The sequence below is a fragment of the Carcharhinus amblyrhynchos genome, chromosome 22, assembly GCF_965287045.1.
Source record: "Carcharhinus amblyrhynchos chromosome 22, sCarAmb.v2.hapA, whole genome shotgun sequence".
Classification (NCBI taxonomy): domain Eukaryota; kingdom Metazoa; phylum Chordata; class Chondrichthyes; order Carcharhiniformes; family Carcharhinidae; genus Carcharhinus; species Carcharhinus amblyrhynchos.
Window position 1 is genome coordinate 45,673,994 of NC_137345.1, and position 24,760 is coordinate 45,698,753.

Genomic DNA, 24,760 nt, shown 5'->3' on the forward strand with positions numbered 1-24,760 from the left:
CAATCAAAAAGGATAAGAAAATATTTCTAGGTATAAATGATTCTATTATTTGAAGTGTCAGGTTAGTTGTACCAAAGTACATTTTGAAAGTAATGTTTATCAGACTATAGAGATGGACATTAGGGAGCATTTAAAATGTAACTGCAATCTAAAATAGTGATGCTGAAAAACTGACTAGCTTTCTCTTATCTTTGTTCCTTGTATGCAAAGCATTTCCCTTTCACATTCATAATTTCCCAATTTTCATTCTTTGAATGATTAATAACCACCTATTCAATCATACCCAAGATAAGTTTCATTCGCCACTTGTATCCGGAATTACATTTTTTAAAACATCACAACTGTTGCAGATAATTTTGTACTAAGACCTTTATTAATAAAGTACTTTCTCTTAGTATGTTATGTACAGTGCCTTTACAAGTTTGCATTTCATTCAGAACAATGAAATATTGTACACATGACTTGTAGGATAAACAAATGAACCAGCTTGTTAATGTTACTTTCCATATTTATACAGCACGGTAAGAACTCAGTAGATCTCCAAAATACATGATAGTATTTGTTGCAACAACTTACCTGAACTGTCCAGGATGTGTTTACAATCACAGATTCAGCTTTTAGTTTTCATTTACAAATTTTTAGCCATCCATATATTGAATGATAAATGAAGCATTCTGTTAATTGTGTGAATATCTTCCCTCCCCACCGTGTGCAATATGTAGGGTTGCACAAACACCCTCTGCTCCAATGGGGGGAGAACATTGGTAACTGGATATAAAATCTCCAGTGCAAGTATCTGGGGTAAGGGGAGGAAAGAAATGTGGATGTTATTTAATACTCAAGGCAACAGTTTTCCTGAACATTAATCTACTCCAGCAAATTGTATCTTCCCAGAAATTTGTTGTGGCTCCTTTTCAGTTTGTACCCATATCCTTGTCAGAATAAACACAAAACATGTTTCAAGTCCCAGTACTTATTTAAACAATCAAGAAGAAAAAATGATTTGGGTCCCACGGCACATACGTAATGTACATTCCTGTTATCCAGTTTAGATTTGAGCGTTCACTGGTGATGTTCTCCTCAACTGAATGAAACTTTCTTGTACTTTGTGTTTGGAATCTGTCCACGCAGCTTCAGCCTTCTCACTGCCTCCCGCATGTGCTTTGGCTGCAAGGGTGGAGTTTCTCCCCATTTATCACAGACATCTAGAGCTTTATGTAAGTTTTTAAAACAAGAAAGAGAAAAATCAGTACACTGATTTAAAACAAACATTCTGATGCTTAGGTTATTCAGCTTCCCAGCAGAAGCACGGATGCTTAAAGCTAAACACTTCCCAGTCAATTCGCATAAATAATGTACAAACATTAATTCATTACTTATTAATCCAACACTGGCAGAAACAGGAACCACAACTCAGTGGTATACATCAGACTTTGTAATTCTCCATCATCATCATTACATTTTGAAGGTATTAATTTATCGCCTGTGGCACGAGTAAATGCTCAGTTTCTCTCTTCTCCTTTGTTTTGTATCTAAGATATTTTCCCCTCCCTCCACCCAGATCCTGCATATTTCCTCATCTCTCACTGACAGCACTCTCACTTTACTGACGCATTCAATTTCCACCGCTTGCCCTTGTTAGAAAGCTAAGATTGTCAGCCACCTTACTGACATCATATGAACTGCTCTTGTCTAAGAGCTGATGCCATTTGCATTGACATGAGAAACTTGCTCAGGTAGTGGGTTGAAGGAGGAGGAAAGAAAAATAAGAGAGAGACTGGGGAATGGAGTTGGTGCACAAGAAGGAATAATGGACTTGCATGAGGTCAAAGACATTCTCTCTAAGCTCTGCAGGGTCACAATACATACGCAGAGATCTATTACAACAATTACTGGTTTCAATACCAGTACCAGTACGCTATGTCACTGTCACATGTTGCTCACAAATCAATCCCTCTAAGTGGCTATTCAAGAAATAAAATTCAAAGGCTTGTATTCTTAAACGAATTGCCCACACATTACAAACAAAGGTGGGGTTCATTCCTCAGAGGGACAGAGACATAGCTGGGGAGAAGTTTGAAAATTTAAAGCAATAAGAAAGGTTTTTGAAAATAAAATGCTCTGAGTTATTGTAATAGATGTCTCCATTTGTATTGTGATGCAGGGTCTCCTTTGAACTTTGCTGTCATTATTCATAGGGGTGGTAAATGGCCTAGTGGTATTATCGCTGAGCTATTAAGCCAGAAACTCAGCTAATATACTGGGGACCCAGGTTCGAATCTTGCCACAGTAGATGGTGGATTTGAATTCAATAAAAAAATCTGGAATTAAGAATCTACTGATGACCATGAAACCATTGTCAATTGTCAAAAAAAACCATCTGGTTCACTAACGTCCTTTCCAGAAGGAAATCTGCCATCCTTATCCGGTCTGGTCTACAAGTGACTCTAGCCCACAGCAATGTGGTTGACTCTCAACTGCCCTCGAGCAACTAGGGATGGGCAATAAATACTGTAAGTTTCACAACACCAAGTTAAAGTTCAGATTTATTTGGTAGTAAAAGTCACTAGTTTTCGGAGCGCTGCTCTTTCGTCAGGTAAGTGGCAGTTCTGTTCACAAACAGGGCATATAAAGACACAAACTCAATTTACAAAATAATGGTTGGAATGCGAGTCTTTACAGGTAATCAAGTCTTAAAAGGTACAGACAATGTGAATGGAGAGAGAGTTAAGCACAGGTTAAAGAGATGAATATTGTCTCCAACCGGGACAGTTAGTGAGATTTTGCAAGCCCAGACAAGTCGTGGGGGTTACAGATAGTGTGACATGAACTCAAGATCCCATTTAAGGCCATCCTCACGTGTGCGGAACTCAGCTATCAGCCTCTGCTCAATGACTCAGCGTTGTGTGCCGTGAAGACCGCTGTGGAGAACGCTTACCCAAAGATCAGAGGCCGAATGCCTATGACCGCTGAAGTTTTCCCCAATAGGAAGAGAACACTCTTGCCTAGTGATGGTCGAGCAGTGTTCATTCATTTGTCATAGCTTTTGCCTCAACACTACAGACTTCCTACAGAAACTCAGCACACATGGAGCAGTTGAACCAGGAGCACTTCTCATCACAATGGATGTCTTGGCACTCTACACCAGCATCCCCCACGACGATGGCATTGCCGCAACTGCCTCAGTACTCAACGCCGACAACTGCCAGTCTCCAAATGCAATTTTGCAATTCATCCGCTTCATTCTGCACCACGATGTCTTCACCTTCAACAACCAGTTCTTCATCTAGACACACGGAACAGCCATGGAGACCAAATTCATATCTCAATGTGCCAACATCTTCATGCACAGGTTTGAACAAGACCTCTTCACTGCACAGGACCTTCAACTGATGCTATACATTAGATATATTAATGACATTTTCTTCCTTTGGACTCATGGTGAACAATCACTGAAACACCTATATGATGACATCGACAAGTTCCATCCCACTATCATACACACCATGGACTACTCTTCGGAATCGGTTGCATTCTTGGACAAACTCATCTCCATCAAGGACGGTCACCTTAGCACTTCACTGTACCGCAATCCCATGGATAACCTCACGATGCTCCACTTCTCCAGCATACGCCCTAAACACGTTAAAGAAGCCATCCCCTACGGACAAGTCCTCCGTATACACAGAATCTGCCCCGATGAGGAGGATTGCAACAGACACTCCCAGAAGCTGAAAGATGCCCTCATTAGAGCAGGATATGGCACTCGACTCATCGATCGACAGTTCCAACACTCCACAGCGAGCCTCCTCAGAAGACAAACACGAGACACGGCTGACAGAGTACCCTTTGTCATCCAGTACTTCCCTGGAGTGGAGAAGCTACAACATCTTTTCCGGAGCCTTCAACACGTCATTGATGAAGACAAACATCTTGCCAAGGCCATCCCCCATCCCCACTTCTTGCCTTCAAACAACCGTATGACCTCAAACAGACCACTGTCCACAGCAAACTATCCAGCCTTCAGGAGAACAGTGGCCATGACACCACACAACCCTGCCACAGCAACCTCTGCAAGACGTGCCGGATCATCAACACGGATGCCACCATCTCAGGTGAGAACATCATCCACCAGATACACGGTACATATCTTGCAATTCGGCCAACATTGTCTACCTGATACGCTGCAGGAGAGGATGTCCCGAGACATGGTACATTGGGGAGACCATGCAAACACTACAACAACGGATGAACGAACACCAGGCAAGAGTGTTCTCTTCCTGTTGGGGAACAGATAAGAGGTCATGGGCATTCAGTCTCTGAACTTTGGGTAAGCAGTCTCCAAGGCGGCCTTCAAGATAATGCAGTCGCTGAGCGGAGACCAATAGCCAAGTTCCGCACACACGAGGACAGCCTCAACCATGATCTTGGGCTCATGTCACATTATCTGTAACCCCCACAACTTGCCTGGGCTTGCAAAATCTCATTAACTGTCCTGGTTTGAGACAATATACATCTCTTTAACCTGTGCTCAACCCTCTCTCCACTCACATTGTCTGTGCCTTTAAGACTTGATTACCTGTAAAGACTTGCATTCCAACCATTATTTTGTAAATTGAGTTTGTGTCTTTATATGTCCTGTCTGTGATCAGAACTCCCACTTATCTGATGAAGGGACAGCGCTCGGAAAGCTTGTGGCTTTTGCTACCAAATAAACCTGTTGGACTTTAACCTGGTGTTGTGCGACTTCTTACTGTGTTTACCCCAGTCCAACGCCGGCATCTCTACATAATAAGTGCTGGCCAGCCAGTGACGCCCATGTCCTACAAATGAATAAAAGAAAACAGACATTCAAATAGCAGGTTTGCCTATGGATAGAGCTAAGAAAGGCACTCCAAATCTCATTTTAATATTTAGTTAGTGACTTTTTGAAAAAAGGTTTATCAGGACTTGGTTTGAAGAGTGTCCCAGACAGAGTCTGTCCAGTTTGTTGTTGGCACAGGGGTGCATCACCATGTTTCCAGGAATGAGTAATTGAAGATACCCAGAGTTCTTTACCTTCTGCTCCCAGAAGAGAAAATCCTAACAACTGGAAGCATCCATCTCACTATTCTCCCCAGCAGTTAGTGCTATAAAGTGCTGACAAATTTGAGTTGTAATTGGAAATATTCACATATTTTTCATTTTTGCGCTGCTCATTACTTAAGTCAGTCATAATATTATAATAGGGGAGTAAATTGTATAGAGGAACACGAGGAGGCTACAAAGTGACACAGATGGGTTAACTCAGTGGGCAAAACTATGGCAAATGGAGAACAGCGTGGGCAAGTGTCAAACTGTCCATTTTGGCAGAATGAAAAAAAAACACATTATCTAAATGGTGAGAGACTGAAAAGCTCTGACGTGCAGAGGATGTTAGAACGTTAGCATTTATTGCGAGTGGAATTCATTATAAAAGTAGGGAAGTTATGTTTCAGTTGTACAGGAAATTGGTGAGACCACACTTAGGGTGCTACGTACAGTACTGGTTTTATTTACAGAAAGGTGTAGATGCTTTAGAAGCAACTCAGAAATTTACTGGACTAGTATTAGGAATGGGCTTACAAGGAAAGGTTGCAGAAGCTAGGTTTGTATCCACTAGAATTTAGAAGAATAAACAACTTGGTTGAAGCCTTTAAGATCTTGAGGGATATTGACTAGGTGGATATGGAGAGGATGTTTCCTCTTGTCAGAGAATCAAGAACTCACAGTCACTGTTTAAAAATAAGGGTCATTTGAGACGGAGATGAAGATAATTTATTTCTTTCACAGGGTCACATGTCTCTAGAACTCTCTTCCTTAAAAGGCAATGGAAGCAGAATCGTTGAATATTTTTAAAGCAGAACTAGATAGATTCTTGATTAACAAGGAGGTGTAAGGTTATTAGGGATAGGCAGGAATGTGGATTGAGGTATCAATCATGGTCAAGCCATGGTCATCTTGAATGACAGAACAGGCTCGAGGAGCTGAGTGACCTACTCCTGTCCAGAATTTGTATGTTCGTATGTAACTGCCAAACAAGAAACACGAAGCATCATGCAGTATCTAAATTAGGTATACAGCTGATGTGTCTTCCGCAGCAGAGACCTCTCACTTTTGATGGTAACTTTCAGTCTTTGATACTTAACATCTTGTTAAAAACATACTTGAAATGGTTTTCTATACTCTGCTATCGTCAATACAACATATTTCAGATATACTGAACTTTTAAAAAGACCTGTGGCTTTATAAGTGGACATACCAGCCAAAGATAACTGGCTGAATTGTTGGTGGGTGATACTAAGAGGGAAAAAATGGAATCACACCTAATTTCTAGATAAGGACAGATCAAAGGTACAAAAGCCATAAACTAACTGTCATCTCTTGCGGAAAAACGGGTGCTGATTATTGTAGCAGGAGTAATATCCTGGAAGCAATGCCCCAGATCACTTTGTACACATTTGCCTTCCAGGAATATAGACAGACTGGGATAAATGCCAACTGCAAAACTCGGTCAGGACTGACTCACGTGTGTGTGTGTGCGCGTGTGTGTGTGAGAGAGAGAGAACATACAACACAAGAGGAGAGACAGCAACAAAGAATTTGCAAATAATTCTGTTTCAGTCTCTGAAGGAAGCCGAATTAGCAAAACCACAGCGGAAGAGGAAGGAGAGCTTCTCAGCTAAACCACAGGACACTGGAACCTCAAAACCGACTATTCACCGGCTGAAGTCAGTGCTACTATCATGCATCACAACAACTGCCGTGTTCCACAATCTACTCCTCATACACAAGTCTTTCATTTACTTTTGGAAAGCCTGGTTAAATTGGCTCCTTTTAAAGCGTAAATATATTGGCACTGGGAAAAGATTTCAACAAGAAAAAAAAAGAGATCTTTTTTCACACTAATCTTGTTGTGAGCAAAATAATATTAAAAAGGGAGCCAGTTCATCTCTCCTCACTTGGGATATCCCACCCGAAATTAAACAAACTGGGGATCCTCGCCTAGGGACTGGTCAGAACAAAAGTTAAACACATAAGTATTTTGACCTCCTGAAATCTCTTGCCTCTGTGCTCTGACATGGATGATCAGGTGTCAGATTTCGCAACCATTATTTTGGAATTTGGTCTTACCACCTCTTGCTTTTTAGAGTGTGGTGAATCTGTGGAATTCTTTGCTGCAGAAGGCTGTGGAGGCCAGGTCAATGAGTGTCTTTAAGACAGAGGTAGATAAGTTCTTGATTAATAAGAGGGTCAGGGGTGATGGGGAAAAGGCAGGAGAATGGGGATGAGAGAAAAAAAACAATCATGATTGAATGGTGGAGCAGACTTGATGGGCCAAGTGGCCTAATTCTGCTCCTATGTCTCATGGTCTTATAATTAACCATTTAAACGTTCAACTGTCCAAACTCACCTTCTTCCATCACTTCACCCACAAAGACTTTGGAAATACCAGACATGGCAATCACCACATTCTGAGATACTGAGCAGCCAGTGATCGACTGGATCAGCTGGGAAAGAGAACAAAGCAAAAATCACAAACGCTGGATTGGGATGCATGACATAACAAAATTATAGCTAATGTTTTCTTTTCATTCTCATCCTCCAAGTAGGATTATCCATCACAAAGAGCCATCTGTTACTGCCTTTTTAACAAGTTATGATAATTATCAGCAATATTAAAATACTAATATTACTTCCAGCCACGCTTTTAAAATATCACAATTATTCATTGTGCAACTGTACATCCCCTTCCATCTTTATATTATGATGCAGAATCCAATTTGTAATGGTCTCAACTGTAAGGATAACACTTAATACATAGTAAAATTCACTGTGAATTAACCTGTGATGTTGTATTAAAGTAGACAAGACCCCGGGGCTGGATGGGATCTATCCCAGGTTACTGCGAGAGGCAAGGGAAGAAATAGCTGGGATCTTAAGATATCTTTGCATCCTCTTTGCCCATAGGCAATGTTCCAGAGGACTGGAGAACAGCCAATGTTGTTCCCTTGTTTATGAAAGGAAGCAGGGATAATCCAGGAAATTATAGGCCGGTGAGCCTGACGTCAGTGGTGGGAAGCTTTTGGAGAAGATTCTGAGGGATACACTATATATACATTTAGAAGAAAATGGACTTGTTAGTGACAGGCAGCATGGTTTTGTATGGGGAAAGTCAGGTCTCAGTAACGTCACTGAGGTTTTTGAAGAGGGACAAAGTTAATTGATGAGGGAAGGGCCGTGAACGTAGTTTATGTGGACTTTAGCAAGGTGTTTATCAAGATCCCACATGACAGACTGGTACAAAACTAAAGTGACATGGGTTTCAGGGTGGGCTGACTTGATGCATACAAAATTAGCTTGGTTACAGAAGACAGAGAGTAGCAGTGGAAGGGTGTTTTTCAGAATGGAGATCTGTAACTAGTGATGTTCCACAGGGATCAGTGCTGGGACCTCTGTTGTTTACAGTATGTATAAATGATCTGGAGGAAAATGTGTGGGGTCTGATTAGTAGGTTTGCAGATGACACAAAGATTGATGGAGTTGCTGATAGTCATGGTGTGGATATGCCGGCGTTGGACTGGGGTAAACACAGTAAAAAGTCTGACAACACCAGGTTTAAGTCCAACCGATTTATTTGATAGTAACCTCACTAGCTTTCGAGGTTTCCCTCTTCTTCAGGTGAATGGAGAGTTCTGGTGTTGTCAGACTTTTTACTACGTTGCTGATAGTGCCTGGGTTTGTCAGAGGATACAAAAGGATATAGATTGGAGATGTGGGCACAGAAATGGTAGATGGAGATTAATCCAGACAAAGCATTGATGCATTTTGGAGTATCAAATTTAGGTGTGAATTATACTGTAAATGGCAGAACCCTTAGGAACAACAACATACAGAGGGATGTGTGTGTGCGGGTCCACAGTTCCTTAAAAGTGGCAACACAGGTGGCCAAGGTGATTAAAAAGGCATATGACATGCTTGCCTTTGTAAGCTGGGGCACTGAGTATAGGAGTTGGGAAATCATGTTGCAGCTATATAAAACCTTGATTAGGCCGCATTTGGAGTATTTCGTGCAGTTCTGGTCACCAAACTACCAGAAGGACATGGAAGTTTTGAAGAGAGTGCAAAGAAGGTTCACCAAGATGTTACCTGGTCTCAAGGTGTTGGCTATGAAAAGAATTAAATAAACTCATTGTTTTCACTGGAAAGATGGAGGCTGAAGGGAAACCTGACAGAGCTCTACAAAATTATGAGATGCATAGACAGGGTAGACAATCAGAGGCTTTTTCCAAGCGAGGAAGTGTCAATTACAAGGGGGCACAGGATCAAGGTGGGATGGGAAAGTTTGAGAGAGATATGTGGGGGATGTTTTTCATGCATAGGGTGGTGGGTGCTTAGAATGGGCTGCCAGAGGAGGTGGTGGAAGTAGGCACATTAGCAACATTTAAGAGGCATCTGGATGGGTACATAGATAGGGAAGGAATAAAGGGATATCGACCGAGTAAGGGCAGAAGGTTCTTTTTAAAGTGTAGTTAGGATGTCATGATCAGCACAGGCCTGGAGGGCCAAAGGGCCTGTCCTGTGCAATACTTTTCTTTGTACCTTGTAGATCAATAATGCACCAAAAACATCTTTTGATCCCATCATTCAAAATTTGATTTATATTATTAATGAAGTACAAACATAAAATTAGCAAATAATTTGTTTTGAAATGAAAGCAAACTAGTCGAGGTCATTTGTTTTATAAACTTCAAAAGGAGCCACAGTCCAGTGTTTACTTGCCTGTAAACCGGATTTAATATTTAAGTGAAAAAGGATTTGCCTGGTGAGAATATATAGGGAGCATTTTTGTCACTGTATTAATTCCCATCCACATTATTCTAACAAGACAAGTACTAGTGCATGGCCTATTTTCTGGAAATAATTCTGCATGCAATTAAGAGATGCAAGAGAATAGACAGATTGTCTCTCAAAATCTCTCTCCTTGTGGCTTCTCACTCCAAACAGTCCAAATCTTACATAAGTTACACAAGAAATAGGAGCAGGAGTAGGCCATCTAGCCCTTCGAGCCTGCCCCGCCATTCAATAAGATCATGGCTGATCTGTCGTGGCTCAGTTCCACTTTCCCGCCCTCTCCCCATAACCCTTAATCCCCTCTCTTATCAAAAACCCATCAACCCGCGTCTTAAAAATATTTAGCGAGGCAGCCTCCACCACTTCAACGGGCAGAGAATTCCAGAGATTCACCACCCTTTGAGTGAAGAAGTTCCTCCTCAGCTCCGTTCTAAACCGCCCCCCCTTTATCTTGAGGCTGTGCCCCCTAGTCCTACTGTCTTTTTTGAGCGGGAAGAGTCTCTCCACCTCTATCCTATCCATCCCATTCATCATCTTATACGTCTCAATGAGATCTCCCCTCATTCTTCTAAACTCTAACGAGTACAAGCCTAGTTTATTCAGCCTCTCCTGTTGGACACTGATGTTAGAAATGGAGCATAAATCAGAAATTACGGTTTAAACTAACAACAAAACAAAGCCCTGACCCTGGATTCCAACTCTATACTACAACATCTTTGTAAACCAAAACCATTTCACATGCATGATATTGTAATGTAAATGCATCAAATAATATCATCACGTATATGTCAATTCATTATACTGTACTGTCAAATTACACTGATTAAAGACTAGGTTGAGATTACACAGTAATAATTTTGTGTACACTTTTATTCTACAAATCTGGGTTATAATTAAATCCATATCCCACATGAAAGAATATAATGCTTACTCACTGTATTAGCCAGTCTAGAACATGTTAATTCATTTTACTTTACATAATTATACTTTCCCTTGGTCCTTAGTGAATCTGGAAAATGCATATCCCTGACTCTTTACATGTTTGGACAATAGGAACAACCCCAGGGCAAGATCATTAACAATAACTTTCAAACTAATTGGGTGAACAAAGAAAATAACTTTTGGGGATCTTTGCAAGGTTCTTTACTGACACACAAATACAGGATTTCAGACAGACTCGTTTAAAAATTAAATAGCCAGCTGCAATTGAAAATAAATCTGAAGACTAACAATTTTAGTTTGTATTGTTGGCATTCCCAAATTAAATTAAGAAATGAATTAAGGGAGTTAAATCATCAGCTTAATTTGAATGAATTTTTAAAAATTGAACCACTTGTTAAAACTAAACCCCACAAACACAGAATGGTAAAGAGTAACCAACCCTTTTGATAGCAGCTTTGGGAAAAGCAGAGCGACGATACATCTCATAGCGGTTCAACTGCTCTTCCGAAAAGGAAGAAACCAGGATTCTGGTGAAACAAAATAGATCCTTTAAATACATGGCACCTTTGGTGAACTTCAAATTTGACTCTTACCAATTTTTACAGATGCACCATAGAAAGCATTATTTCTGGTTGAATCACAGTTTGGTATGGGCTCCTGCTCTGCTCAAGACTGCAAGGAACTACAAAAGGTTGGGAATGTAGCCCAATCCATCATGCAAACTAGCCTCCCATCCAATGACTCTGTCTACACTTCCCGCTGCCTCGGCGAAGCGGGCAGCATAATTAAGGACTCCACAAATCCTGGACATTCTCTCTTCCATCAGGAAAAGGAGACAAAACCTTGAAGTCACATTCCAACTGACTCAAGAACAGCTTCTTCCCTGCTGCTGTCAGACTCTTAAATAAATTTACCTTGCATCAAGTTAATCTTTCTCTACACCCTAGCTATGATTGTAACACTACATTCTGCATTCCCCTTTCCTTCTCTGTGAATGGTATGTTTTGTCTGTGTAGCGCGCAAGAAACAATACTTTTCACTGTATGTTAGTACATGTGACAATAATAAATCAAATCATTAACAGAATTACTCAGAATTCTGTTAAGGAGGACAAATCTTGGTCACACTTTCATTTGAAGCTTGTTGGGGAAACTGAAAAATTTGAAGTCACAACCAAGATGCTTCGTCTTCTGAAGCAATATTTAAATGTACAAAATATGCCTCATCATAAAACTATTAAATGCAGGAAATTGCAAGATCAAATGAAATAAACTTGGATTGAGGCTGCAATGTTAAAAGGTATAGGTAGATGTAAGTGGAGTCATTAAGGTCAAAAGGCACTAAAGACAAGAAGTATATTCCCTCTCACCTTGCATTCTATCTGTGGAACACACTTCAATAACATTTGAATGACAATTAACTGCTCTGCTAAACTATGGGAATGAGGCTTCAAAGATACACATGCATAAATTCAGCTTATCAAATATTAAGAATTTTCACAATGCTGGGACAATGGACCAAGCTTGTAGAACAGGGATTTGAAGAAGGGCACAAATTGTGGAGTAACAGTAACAGAAAGATTCTTTTGCGTGACTGTTCTAAGGCTGTGGACTGCACCAAAGAATTACTGACTGAAACGGGGACCTGCTCAGCATTTAAAAATTGGTGGTCGAAGGGAAGGGAGGAGAAAGGAATCTGGGAATATGGCAAGCAGGTTGGACAAGGATTACTGCCCATGTGAAGGAGTAACACCAACATGGACCAGTTAGGCCAAAGAGACTGTTTCCAGGGTGTAATTTCTATGTAGCACTATGTAAATCCACACTCCTTCCCACTCTGCAAATTATTTACAGTTTTTTCTGGAAAAAAAAATCCATTTGGAAAGTACTTAAGAACACTGTTTCAAGAAATCGACATCCTAAATGCCCTCTGTATAAATACTTTCTCAGAGCTCCATATAAATGTGCTGCAGCGCAGTTTATGGATGAGATTCCCTAAGTTGAGTTTAGGATCTCTCGCTGTGATAAAGATGCTTCCTCTATAGCACGACCAAACATCAACAACTAGCTAGCAGTCAACAGACATTCAATTTCATTTACAAGATCCTTCAGCTTTATTGATCAACAGCAATTTAAACTGAAAATCAACGACATCATGTTCAATTTCTGGCAGCTGATCAAAGCCAGACATAAAACCGAATCAAAAAGAGAATTTCTGAGATTATAACATTAGCAATATGAAACAATGTTAAAATAATATTTTTAAGTATCAACATACCTTCTGCTTAATATGCAGACCACTCTCCAATAATGTAATTTTCAAAAGAGACATGGACAAGCAATACGTTGCTAGCCTCACTTAAATAAATAAAATGAAATAAAAACAGAAAATGCTGGAAAATCTCAGCAGGTCTGATAGCATCAGGAGAAGCAAGAATAAAGCCAAAGTTTCGAGTCTAGATGACCCTTTGTCAGAGGGGAGGAGGATGGGCATGTGGCACAGTGGTCAGCACCCGGAATCTGGGTTCAATTCCAGCCTTGTTGACTGTGTGTGGAATTTGCATGTTCTCCCTGTGTCTATGTGGGTTTCCTCCAGGTGCTCTAGTTTCCTCCCACAGTCCAAAGGTGTGCAAGTTAGGTGGATTGGCCATGGTAAATTGTCCCTTAGTGTCAGGAAAACTAGATTCCCTATAAATGCAGAAGGAGGCCAAACAGCCCATCGAGTCTGCAAGTCTTTGTGATTACTAGTTAATTGAATACTTTTATGAAGCTAAAGATGAATAAAACAGTTTAGAGACCATCAATCTCCATTACAGTACACTGAAATTACTCAATAATGAATATTATTCGAAACCAGAGTTACAATTTCATTAGTATTCAATACCATTTAAAAGCTTTTTTATTTTACTGTAGTTAAGAATTCAAAATTTCTTACATTTTCACTGCAGAGTAAAACTGTCACTGGAGGTTTCCATTCTCTTGGATGCTCTTGGTATTCCCTGCATTAGAGTCCTCCAACATTATACTGAAGGAGTCAATATTTCAAGAACTATCTGCACTACACTGCAGTATATTGAGAATTATGACTAAATGCTAGCAGATTTCTGATCCTCTCTACACTACCCAATCCAATTGGTAGCAGGCTTCAAATGATTTGGTTCAGGCCAACTGGAAAAGTAGAACAGGATCCTTACAGGAGATGTACACATCTTCTGACCCACTGTGACTGGTCTCCTGAACTATACCTAATGCAGAGTTAGCCGCAATGAGTCAAAAAAAAATAGAAAAGGGAAAGAGACAGAGACTCTTTGGCAGGATTCAGGGGAAGATTTGTTGCTGTAATATTAATCTAGTCCATCCCTTTCAGTCATTGAGCGTTAATATTTCCTCACCTGTGACTATCGATGATTCAAACATCTCTGCTAGGGGACCCGCAATTTCCTCCCACAATGTCCTGAGAGATACTCCTTCAGGTCCCGGGGATTTATCGACCTTGATGCGCTTTAAGACTTCCAGCATCTCCTCCTCCTCAAGACTCTATTTATTTCCCTAAGTTCCCTATCATCCATGCTTTTCTTAACTGTGAATACCTCTTGTGGATCTGCACACAGATGACCTTGTTGATCCTTAAGAAGTCCTACACTCTCCCTAGTTACTCTTTTGCCCTTTATGTGTTTGTAGAAGCTCTTTGGATTCTCCTTTGCCTTATCTGCTAAAACAATCTTGCGTCCCCTTTGTGCTCTCCTGATTTCTCTCTTAACTCTACACTCCCTATACTCTTCAAGGGATTCACTTGATCCCAGCTCCTATGCACATCATGTGCCTCTTTCTTCTTCTTGACCAGGGTCTCAATATCCCAAGTCATCCAGGGTTCCCTACTTCTACCAGCCTTGCCCTTCAATCTAAGAGAAATGTGTTTACTTTGCACGCTGGTTAATACACTTTTGAAAGTCTGCCACTTACCAGATATCCCTTTGCCTTCCCACAGACTCCCCCAATAAACTTTTGAAAGTTCCTGCCTGATGCCACCAAAATTGGCCTTGCCCCAGTTTAGAATTTTAAGCTTTGGGCCAGACCTATCATTCGCCACTGCTATCTTAAATCTAATAGAATTATGGTCACTGGTCCCAAAGTGATCCCTCACTAACACTTCTGTCACCTGCCCTTCCTTATTTCCCAAGAGGTGGTCAAGTTTTGCCCTCTGTCTAGTTGGCCCATCCACATGAGAAATTCCACCTGAATACAGTCAACAAATTTCTCTCCATCCAAGCCTCTAATACTATGGCTGTCCCAGTCAACGTTGGGAAAGTTAAATTGCCCGACTATTAACACCCTATTTTTTTGCCGCCCTTACCCGGTCCGGCCTACATGTGACTCCAGAGCCACAGCCAGCGACGCCCATGTCCCACGATTGAATAACGTGGGCTCCGGTTGCCAGGGACTGAGCCCTGCCTGCTAGGGACCGGTTGCCAGGAACCCAAACCCAGTAGCCAGGGTCCAGGCTCCAATTGGTAGGCACTGGTTGCTAGGGGCTTGGGGTCTCCAGTTGCCAGGGGCTGAGCTTCCAGGGCTCTGGTTGCCAGGGGCTCCAGTTGCCAGGTGCTCGGTTGTCAGGGCCCGGTTACCGGGGCTCTGGTTATCAGGGGCTCCCGTTGCCAGGGGGCCAGGCCCTGGTTGCCAGGGGGCTCCCGTTGCCAGGAGCTCTGGTTGCCGGGGCTCCGGTTGCTAAGGACCACTCACTGCATCTTCTGAATTTCGTCCTCATCCACCTTCTGCTTCTTGTCCTTCTTGTCTCTGAGCGGCTCCACCCGCAGCCTCTTGGCCTGCTGCACAGCGTCCCCCTCCTCATCCTCCTCCTCCTCGCCGCCGCCGCCTTCCCTCGGCTCTGCCGCCGCCGCCGCCTCCCCCTGAGGGGCCTGCCTCACACCCGCCGCCTCCTCCGCGCCGCTGGGCCCCGGCTGCTCGGCCGCACCGTCAGAGGGAGCCGGAGCTGGGGCCGGGGTCGCGGTCGGGGCCGCCGCCTCTCCGGCCTTGGGCGGCTCGGCTGGCGGCGGCGGCGGCGCGGCGGGTTTAACCTGCGGCTCTGCCTCAGAATCCATGGCGCTGTCCCGAGGCCCGGGGCAGACGGGTCGGGGAGAGAGACAAGCGGCGCGGGAAGCGCCAATTCAAAACCCACCGGCTTCAGGCAGGGAAGAGCCTGGCGCTGGCTGTCCAATTTACCACCTCAGCGAGCAGTGAAGGTACCAACAACTGTCCATCCATTGCTAATGATCCTTTTATGGATAGGAATCTGATAATGTCACAGTGAATTAGCAGTAAAAACAATCCTGTGAGTATCCCACACAAACTATCCAGTTTTATTGTGGTGATTGTCCGTTTAAAGATTAACCTGCAGAGTAAGGTTCACATGGCCTGTGCAATGCAAGCTAGGGATCACCCTGGTCCTCTTTCAAGTGTCTTTTAAGGTCTTTCAGGTCAAACCAAGTAGACAAACTCAAATTAAATTAGGACAAAGAAAAAGGGGGCAGCTCCCCAAAAGGAGGGGGAATGGCCCAACCAAAAACAAAAGTACAAAGGAAACTTCAGACACGTCAAATCAAAATGTGATTGTTGGGGTCTATAATGCACCTCAGCCCCTGCGGTGCCCAACGGGCGCGGAAGGCGTCGACTGCGCTCGCGGACACTTTATGCTCCCTCTCCAGGGACACCTGGCCACGAATGTAGCCACGGTAGAGGGGCAGACAGTTAGGATGGACGACCCCGTCGATCGCCCACTGCCTGGACCTATTGATGGTGCATTTCACCAAGCCCAGGAGCAGGTTCAGGGATCACCCTCATAATCATAGTATCCCTGCAGTGCAGGAGGCTATTTTCCAGACAAACCAAGTAAACAAACTCAAATTACATTCGGACAAAGAAAAAGGGGACGGTTCCCCAAAAGGAGGGGGAACGGCCCAAACAGAAACAAAAAGTACAAAGGAAACTTAAGACACATCAAATCAAAATGTGATTGTCGGGGTCTATAAGGCACCCCAGCCCCTGCGGTGCCCAACGGGCACGGAAGGCCTCGACTGTTCTCGTGGACGCCGCATGCTCCCTCTCCAGGGACACCCGGCCGCGAACGTAGCCGCGGTAGAGGGGCAGGCAGTCGGGACAGACGGCCCCCTCGATCGCCCGCTGCCTGGACCTGTTGATGGCACGTCTCGCCAGGCCCAGGAGCAGGTTCAGGGATCACCCTCGTGATCATAGTATCCCTGCAGTGTAGGAGGAGACCATTCAGTCCATCGAGTCTGCACTGACCACAATCCCACCCAGGCCCTATCCCCATGCATTTACCATAGCTAGTCCCCCTGACACTAATTTAGCATGGCCAATCAACCTAACCCGCACATCTTTGGACTGTGAGAGGAAACTGGAGCACCCGGAGGAAACCCACGCAGATACAGGGGGAACGTGCAAACTCCGCACAGACAGTGACCCAAGCCAGGAATCAAATCCAAGTCCCTGGCGCTGTGAGGCAGTAGTGCTAACCACTGTGCCCCTCCCATTTGTGGGCTTCTGTATACTTCCGGAACTGGTTGCAGCCATGAGGCTGAAAGCCTTTGTATAGTTTTAACCTTCAAATAAACTGATTGTGTTTTCCTTAAACCAGTGAACATAGTTAAGAATTTAATGTTTTTGGATAAATTACACTCTGCAGTTGAGGTATGTCTTCACTCCCAGTACAGATAAAACCACAATTTGAATCTTCATATTTCTTAAGTTTCCAGGGTTATTGTGGCTGCAACCTCAGTGTACTTCAGACCCTTATGGCTAAACTTGATGAAGGAAGTTCTGTACCATTGCCCTGTGGGTTTCATCATTCTAAAGCTGATGGTCAAATTAAAAATGTATCCACATCTGGTATTTAATTTGCATGCTTACGATTTTTCTTGTTCTTGTAAATTATCTTGTTCAGCTGAAAGTTAATTTCTAGGCTTTCAGCATTTACTAAACGCACATTGACTAAACAACAGCCTTGCTTATATCCCAAAATCCAAAGTATATATTTAAAAAATCCTAGCCCTCGTACAAGTGGTGAATAAGGCACAATACAGCCACTCTCAAATGGAGGAATATTTCGTCAGATAACCTTAAAAGATAATCTATCAAAGTATCAGACAACCCTGGTTTGTGTAAACAAATGATCAGATACTGTATCTCCTTCTGCATCAGTATGTTCAGCAGGTTTTACAAAAAAGTTCTGAGTCTTGTATGGTTGAGCATAAGTTTTTTGATAACATACATGCACATATAACTACATACATATTTACAGGGTATATCCAAAGCTTTTGAGGACGCTTGCTTCTACATAGGACTCTGTTCAGTCCATAACTCTCTCTAGTCTCATGTCACATGCCTCCTTGCATCATTCTGTGAGTGGCACTATTCCCCTGTTCCACATTAACCCTTGCTATGCCAGACACCATTATACTATAAACTGACTTGCTCTTTTCCAGTATGTGTATTCTGTAACTTGCTTTTTAGAAAGAGGATGCTTTGATAAGTCACATTGTGAATTCATTCCCAGTCCTAAGGTTGAAGTTTCCAGACTCAATCTCCTGCCTCACAGGTTATTGGATTAGCAGCCTGCAGATGTTTAAATAACACAACCAGAGCTGAGATCCATAGAGGCAGGGTAGGTGGGACAGCCAGGATGCAACTAGTCCAGTTAACTGTCAACATTATCCTTTCTAGAGGGGAACGGGGGCTTACTTTGAAATCGCACGCTTACTTTCTCTAGGTGAGTTGCTCGGACTATCTCTAAATACGTCCTCACCTTCTTGTATTGTCTTATCACATCTCGCCTTTCAAATATTGGGCAGAATTCTCCCAAACCCGCGCTGATGGATTCAATGGTAGGCATGGGGGGAGATTATGGCAGTAGGCCCAGAAATCAGTTTCAGGCTGGATGAATTTGTGGGAGGATCTCCTGCTGGTGGCCAAATGACATTAGCGTGAACCTCATTTGTATCCTGTTAATGGGATGCAGATGAAGTCCTGACCCCTCCCACGCCAGATTTTCTGCGATCCCAGTAGGAAAATAAACTGGTATGGAACATGTTCGGAACAATGTGGCATGCAGGTGTCAAGACTTAACCTGAACAATGCCTCAGGAGCTCAGGATGGAAGCCACCTGCAACCTCGGACCCTGGAATATCGCAGCAGTGGGTTTGGGTGCATCTGCAAATGGGCCTTCCATAATAGATGTCCATCTTCTAGCCTCAGAATGTTCCTACAGATTCATTTTCTTCCTCAGGAGTTCCATCTTCTGGTCTTAGAGTGCTCCTGGAGATCTATCTACATTTTCAGGCAGACCACTTTATTTCTTCAATAGTGAGTTGGTGATGTTGGGTGCCTTTTCAATATGGCCCCTGAACATGCTAGCAGACTATGCACCATTCCGGTCTGTCCTGTTACTTTTCTTGCTAACAGAATATCCATCATTCATCGAGGATTTGAAGCTTCACAATGGAAGTACATAAACACTGCATTGAATCCAACCAATGATGCACTTGGAGGACAAAAAGCAGAGGCCTTTTTGAAAGATCAAAAATGGATCAGCGGTCTGGACTTCCTCTGGAGTTCAGAGGACAAATGGCTAGTTTGTCCTGAGGAATCAAATCCTATTTCTGTTGAAGAGCCATAAATTAAGAAAGAGCTCAGAAAAAGCCTCTTGATTGACAGCTCTGACACCATTAATAAGCTGATCAATCACTTTTCCAAGTGGATTTCTTTGAAGAACTCCGTAGCTTGGATTCTCAAAATTAGAGGAGCAGTCTTTTGCAGTTAAACAGAAAAAGGAATGAGTTAAGAGAGGCTGTTAGTAAGACTGAAAGTTGCCAAAGGAAACAAAATATTCTGCTAACAGAAGAAATTAATAAATTCAAAGAAACGCTGAGTTGTGGAACTGTTGAACAAGAAGATGGCCAGAGCTGAGAGATTCTTCGATTTTGCCAGATGAGAATGTTTCAGGAAGAGACCATCTGTCTAATCTGACTTTAACACATGTTCTTTGTTTTACCTGTGTATGCATATAAGTTTATTTTAACTTGACTCTGTCACACCTTATGTTTATAACATTTAGGGGCTGGATTGTAGCGAAACTGTTATTTTTAAGTTTGCAAGGAAGCTTGGTGAGCATAGAATGTTTCTAAGTGGAAATGTGCTTGTTTCTTTGTTTTGAGGTGGCTGATGGGAGGGTAACCAAGAGGGGCTGCAGTAAAAAAGGCGACGCTTTGAAAGCAATTCATCTGTGTTCCTGGTTGATAGTTTTTTGACCATCATCATTATCAACATTACCAACATTAATAATTATTGTCAAGATCATCACACACACATACCAGCTAATTTTGGTTTATGAGGCAATTCAGAAGCATTATGAATGCAGCTGTACAAATTAAATATCGAAGAACATAGGAATGTTTGAATTCACAAATTTCCACCCATGTGTCTGCTGTGGTTGTGAGTAAACAAATCTCCTGTTTCTTTTCAATGTTAAGGAAGTCCTCATACCTGGAATTATTCTTTAGGTTTTCTTATGATGAGTCAATATGTGAAGTACAACTTGATGGTGATTCGTGAAACATAAGCTGAAGGAACTCAAACCAGTTAAGGAATGGTATAATTGTTTTGTTTTTAACTACAAAGCCACAATAATGCCATCTCCAACAAAACAGAATATAACCATCTCTTCCTGACCTTCAATGGCATAACCATTGTTGAATTCCCCCACTATGAACACTCTGTGGTCTATCAATGACTAGCCACATTAATACTGTCTATCCACTATCTTCAAGCCACAAGTCAGGAATGTGATGGAATGTTCTCCTGGATGGGTGCAGCTCAACACCATTCAGGACAAAGCAACCATTTGATTGGAAGCCAGTCCACCACCTTAATCATTTATACCCTCCACCACTAATACTCAGTGTGCACAAGATGTACTGCTGCAACTCACCAAATTTCCTTTGACAATACCTTCTGAACCTGTGACCTCTTGTCACCTGGAAGGACAAGGGCAGCAGATGTATTAGAATATCAACCCTGCAAGTTCCCCTCCAAGTTACACACCATCATGACTTGAAGTTATATCATATTCCTTCACTGTTGTTAGGTCAAAATTCTGGAACTCTTCCTAACATCATTGTGGGTATTCATACAATACATGGACTGTAACAGTTCATGAAGGCAGCAAACCTTGTCAAGGGCAATTATAGTTGGGAATAAATTCTGGCCTAGCCAGCAATGACCACATCCCATAAACAAATACAAAAGAAATCCAGGTTAACCCTTTGGTTGTCTGCCATCACCGTCTAGCCCTCCTCTTTCATCCTTGAGCTTTGCCCATTACCACTGACTCTCATAACATCACACTTAGATTTCTGTCCCTCACCTTTTCACCTCCCACCAATACCCTTGATCCAGCAAGAGTGATCCTCAGCCTTCCATTTCTCTTTCTCAACCCTAAGCCCCTCAGTCTCAACCTACCTCCTGTGATCCTCGAATGTCCATCATCCTTCATCTGCTCTCTGTAACCCTCTTTTTATGCCCTGGCATTATGTGCCTATTTTTCAGGCATACCAGTAGGAAAAGGGCCAAATAGATGGAAACCAGTGGATGTGGCAACTCTGCATATGGGCAATAGTTAACAAAATGTCTTGTGGGTTGCACTCAGAACCCTGATGGGCACATGTGGCACCCAGGCCTCAAGTTGCCCACCACTGGTTCAGACCCGACTATTTTACTGCTTCCATCCCCTGTTTAACGAAGACAACCCTCATCTCAGATCCAAATGGACCACCTTGCTTGGTGCATGCCACCATTAAGCAATTGTAAATCAGATGGCATGAGTTTCCCATTCCCAACCTTGAAGGTGGGAATTCATTTGGAAAAGTTGGAATTTAATGAGTATTTGAGGGATGCTAATTTATGGAAAGGAGGTTCCCGCCACTGAAATGCTGCCAAATTAATCCTTTAAACTCAACCCACCAGTAGGAAATCAAGATGTCAGCTCCCACCTGATTATGTCACCTTGTCTGCCATATTTCCCACTTCAAGTGGTCCATTATGTTTACGTAGAGAATTTTAAATATCCACAACCCTTTCAGTGAAGTAATTTCTCTTCATTTCTGTCCTAAATTATCAGCCCCTCCACCATGTTTTGGATTCCCCTACCAGCAAAAAACATCTCTCGGCATCTATCCTATCAAGACCCTTCAGAATTTTGTATGTTTCAGTGAAATCACCTTTCATTCTTTTAAACTCCAGTATATGTAGGCCTTGTTTACTCAACTTCTCAACAAAGGACAACCCCTTTACTCCATTCATATTTTGTGAGATCTGACTTTTCCTGTTTCCACACCTACTGATCCCTACTGTCTTTCCACCCACGAAGCTAAGTGTCAGATTTTCAGACAGATGTCAGGACAGCAATTTTTTTGTAGATTGGTTAGGTTGATTTCTCAGCTTTGTTGCATTTTGATCTCTGAGCAAACGGTCAATCAGTTTTGCTTACAAGAAACATGGGTAACTGATCTCGGTTGCACAGTTTATGGTATGATACCTTATCATATGTGCCCCTCTACTTCTGACCTCATGAGCACCCCTGATAATAATTGCTCTGAAATAACTTTTGAGAGGCCGGTGCCCTTCACCAAAAGTTATTTAATTTGCACAAGTTTGCAATATTCGAGCAGATATTTCCCAATACAGAATATCCAGCCCACGTGTCTGTGACCCAGACAGTCCACATTATATATCTTTATAGAGCTCCCTGATTGGGCAGCCTTAACAGGCCCCAAGTAGGGAGTACATTGCAAGTACATTGCAAGTTATAAGATTGCGTTTAACAATCAACAAATAACCACGTTAATTACATTTAACCACAGTGGTTCAAACAATGCACCGTGATGGACAGCTGGCATGCAATGTGAGTTGTCCATAGCCCATTAGGGATATCTTTTTTGAATACCAAACAAGTAAACTAACTCAAAGTAACTTAAGGACAAATTAAAAGAGGCAGCTCCCCAAAAGGAGGGGAAACAGCCCAAACAAAAATCAAAGTACAAAGGAAACTTAAAACATTAAATCAAAATGTGATTATCGTGGCAGATAATACACCCCAGCCCCTGCGGTGCCCAGTGGGCGCGGAAGGCCTCGACTGCTCCCGTGGACACCGCGTGCTCCCTCTCTGGGGACACCTGGCCATGAACGTAGCCACGGTAGAGGGGCAGACAGTCAGGATGGACAACCCCATCAATTGCCCGTTGCCTGGACCTACTGATAGCCCGCCTCGCCAGGCCTATGAGCAGGTTCACGAGGAGGTTGCCATTCTGACCCGCTCATCTCTGCACCAGGTGTGCGTAGATCAGGAGTGTGGGACTGAAGTGCAAACAAAACATCAGTAAAAGGTTTGAGAAAACCAAAAAGGATGTGCAATCTATAACACAGAACATAGACATGGTCCACGGACTCCACAAGACCACAGAAGGTGCAAGCTTGGGAGCCCATGAACCAAAAGGTGTTATAGGTTGCACATCCTTTTGTGTTTTCTCAAACACCTTTTACTCATATCTGGTTTACACTTCAGTCCCACGCTTCTGATCTACTCATGCAGCACCCTCCACCCCAGTTTCCCAAAATAATTGGGCGGGATCCCTCCGTAGAGCGACTTCCACTGGGGACCTCCGCCACTCGGCAGTAACAAAGCCCGCCAAGGTGTATCTGGGCGACAGGCCAGGATGTGGTAGTGGAAGGTGTGCAGCAGCAGCCTATGCAGGAAACGCTTCAGTGCGGTGGAAAAAGATACGGAGGACATTTCCGTGAGGCGGCATGTGTTGTGGGGCACCTGATCAGGAGGCGGGGGGGTGGGGGAATTGAGGTTTTGGGCCACAGCCCATTAGGGAACTCATATTCCAGCAGGTCCAACTTATGGACTTCACTGAAGTCATGCCATGCACCACCATTGGTGTCCTTCAGTTGCCTGGGCCCTTAGCTCTGGAATTCCTTTCCTACAGCTGTCCACCTCTCTATCACTCTTTCTTCCTTTTATAACTCTTTATGACATACCGCTTTTATCAAGCTTTTGGCCTGCTGCCTAATTTAGCCTTTTGTGGCTTGTTGTCTAACATTGCTTTAGCGTGCTCTTGTAAAGTGCCTTGGGACATCTAATTCCATCAAAAGATGCTACAACAAATTATTATTGTTGCATTAAAAAGTGATTTATTTACATGATGCACATATACCAACCAGTTAATAAAGTGAGACTGTATTTCCCCTCATCCCAGACAACAAAGACACAGCTATCTTTGTCTATGTAGCATACTAGTTTTTGCAATGATTCTCTGTTGTAACTCTTCCTTGCAAAGCTGGTTTTAAAATACAATCTATTGGCTGTTCGCTGTGAGTTCCAAAATTGACGCTAAACTGAGTAAATACTACCCATTTATTTATGTGAATTATCACCCCAGCCTGTGAATTGAAACTGTGAAAGGAACCATTTCTTCTAATGTGGCTTGCTAAGCGCCACACTGTGCGAATTTAAGAGAACAACACCCAAACAGCAAAGGAGTCGTAAACCACTTCTGCAGAACAATGTGATTCATCTCTGACAATAGTAAAAGATACTGTCCCTGACCCTCATATAATTAAGCAGATAACATCGTAAACCAGTAATCTGGACCCAAACAAAAACAATGTCTGCTATGTTTTCATACGTTCAAAAAACTGAATTTGGAGCAAGAAATACATTTTTATCACCCTTGCTGTATTGTATTAATTGCATGTTTTCTTATTCTGATGGCAATAAAATCTGTCAATGCTGGGCATGAACAGACTTCTTAAGCTTCTTCTCAGTTTAATCCTTTTTCAGACAACAGTATATCTTTTCTTTGGTTTATGTTATC

General features: G+C 42.6%; 1 protein-coding gene across 1 annotated transcript; it reads right to left on the reverse strand.

Annotated features, from left to right (window-relative positions):
- Positions 1–351: 351 nt before the first annotated feature.
- Positions 352–16,158, reverse strand: taf11 (TAF11 RNA polymerase II, TATA box binding protein (TBP)-associated factor). Its single transcript, XM_080210244.1, has 4 exons — positions 15,555–16,158; positions 11,255–11,342; positions 7,433–7,529; positions 352–1,211 (listed from the first exon to the last, which is right to left on the reverse strand). Exons 1-4 carry the CDS (start codon positions 15,911–15,913, stop codon positions 1,081–1,083), a joined length of 675 nt encoding a protein of 224 aa, XP_080066370.1. The 5' UTR covers positions 15,914–16,158; the 3' UTR covers positions 352–1,080.
- Positions 16,159–24,760: the final 8,602 nt, after the last annotated feature.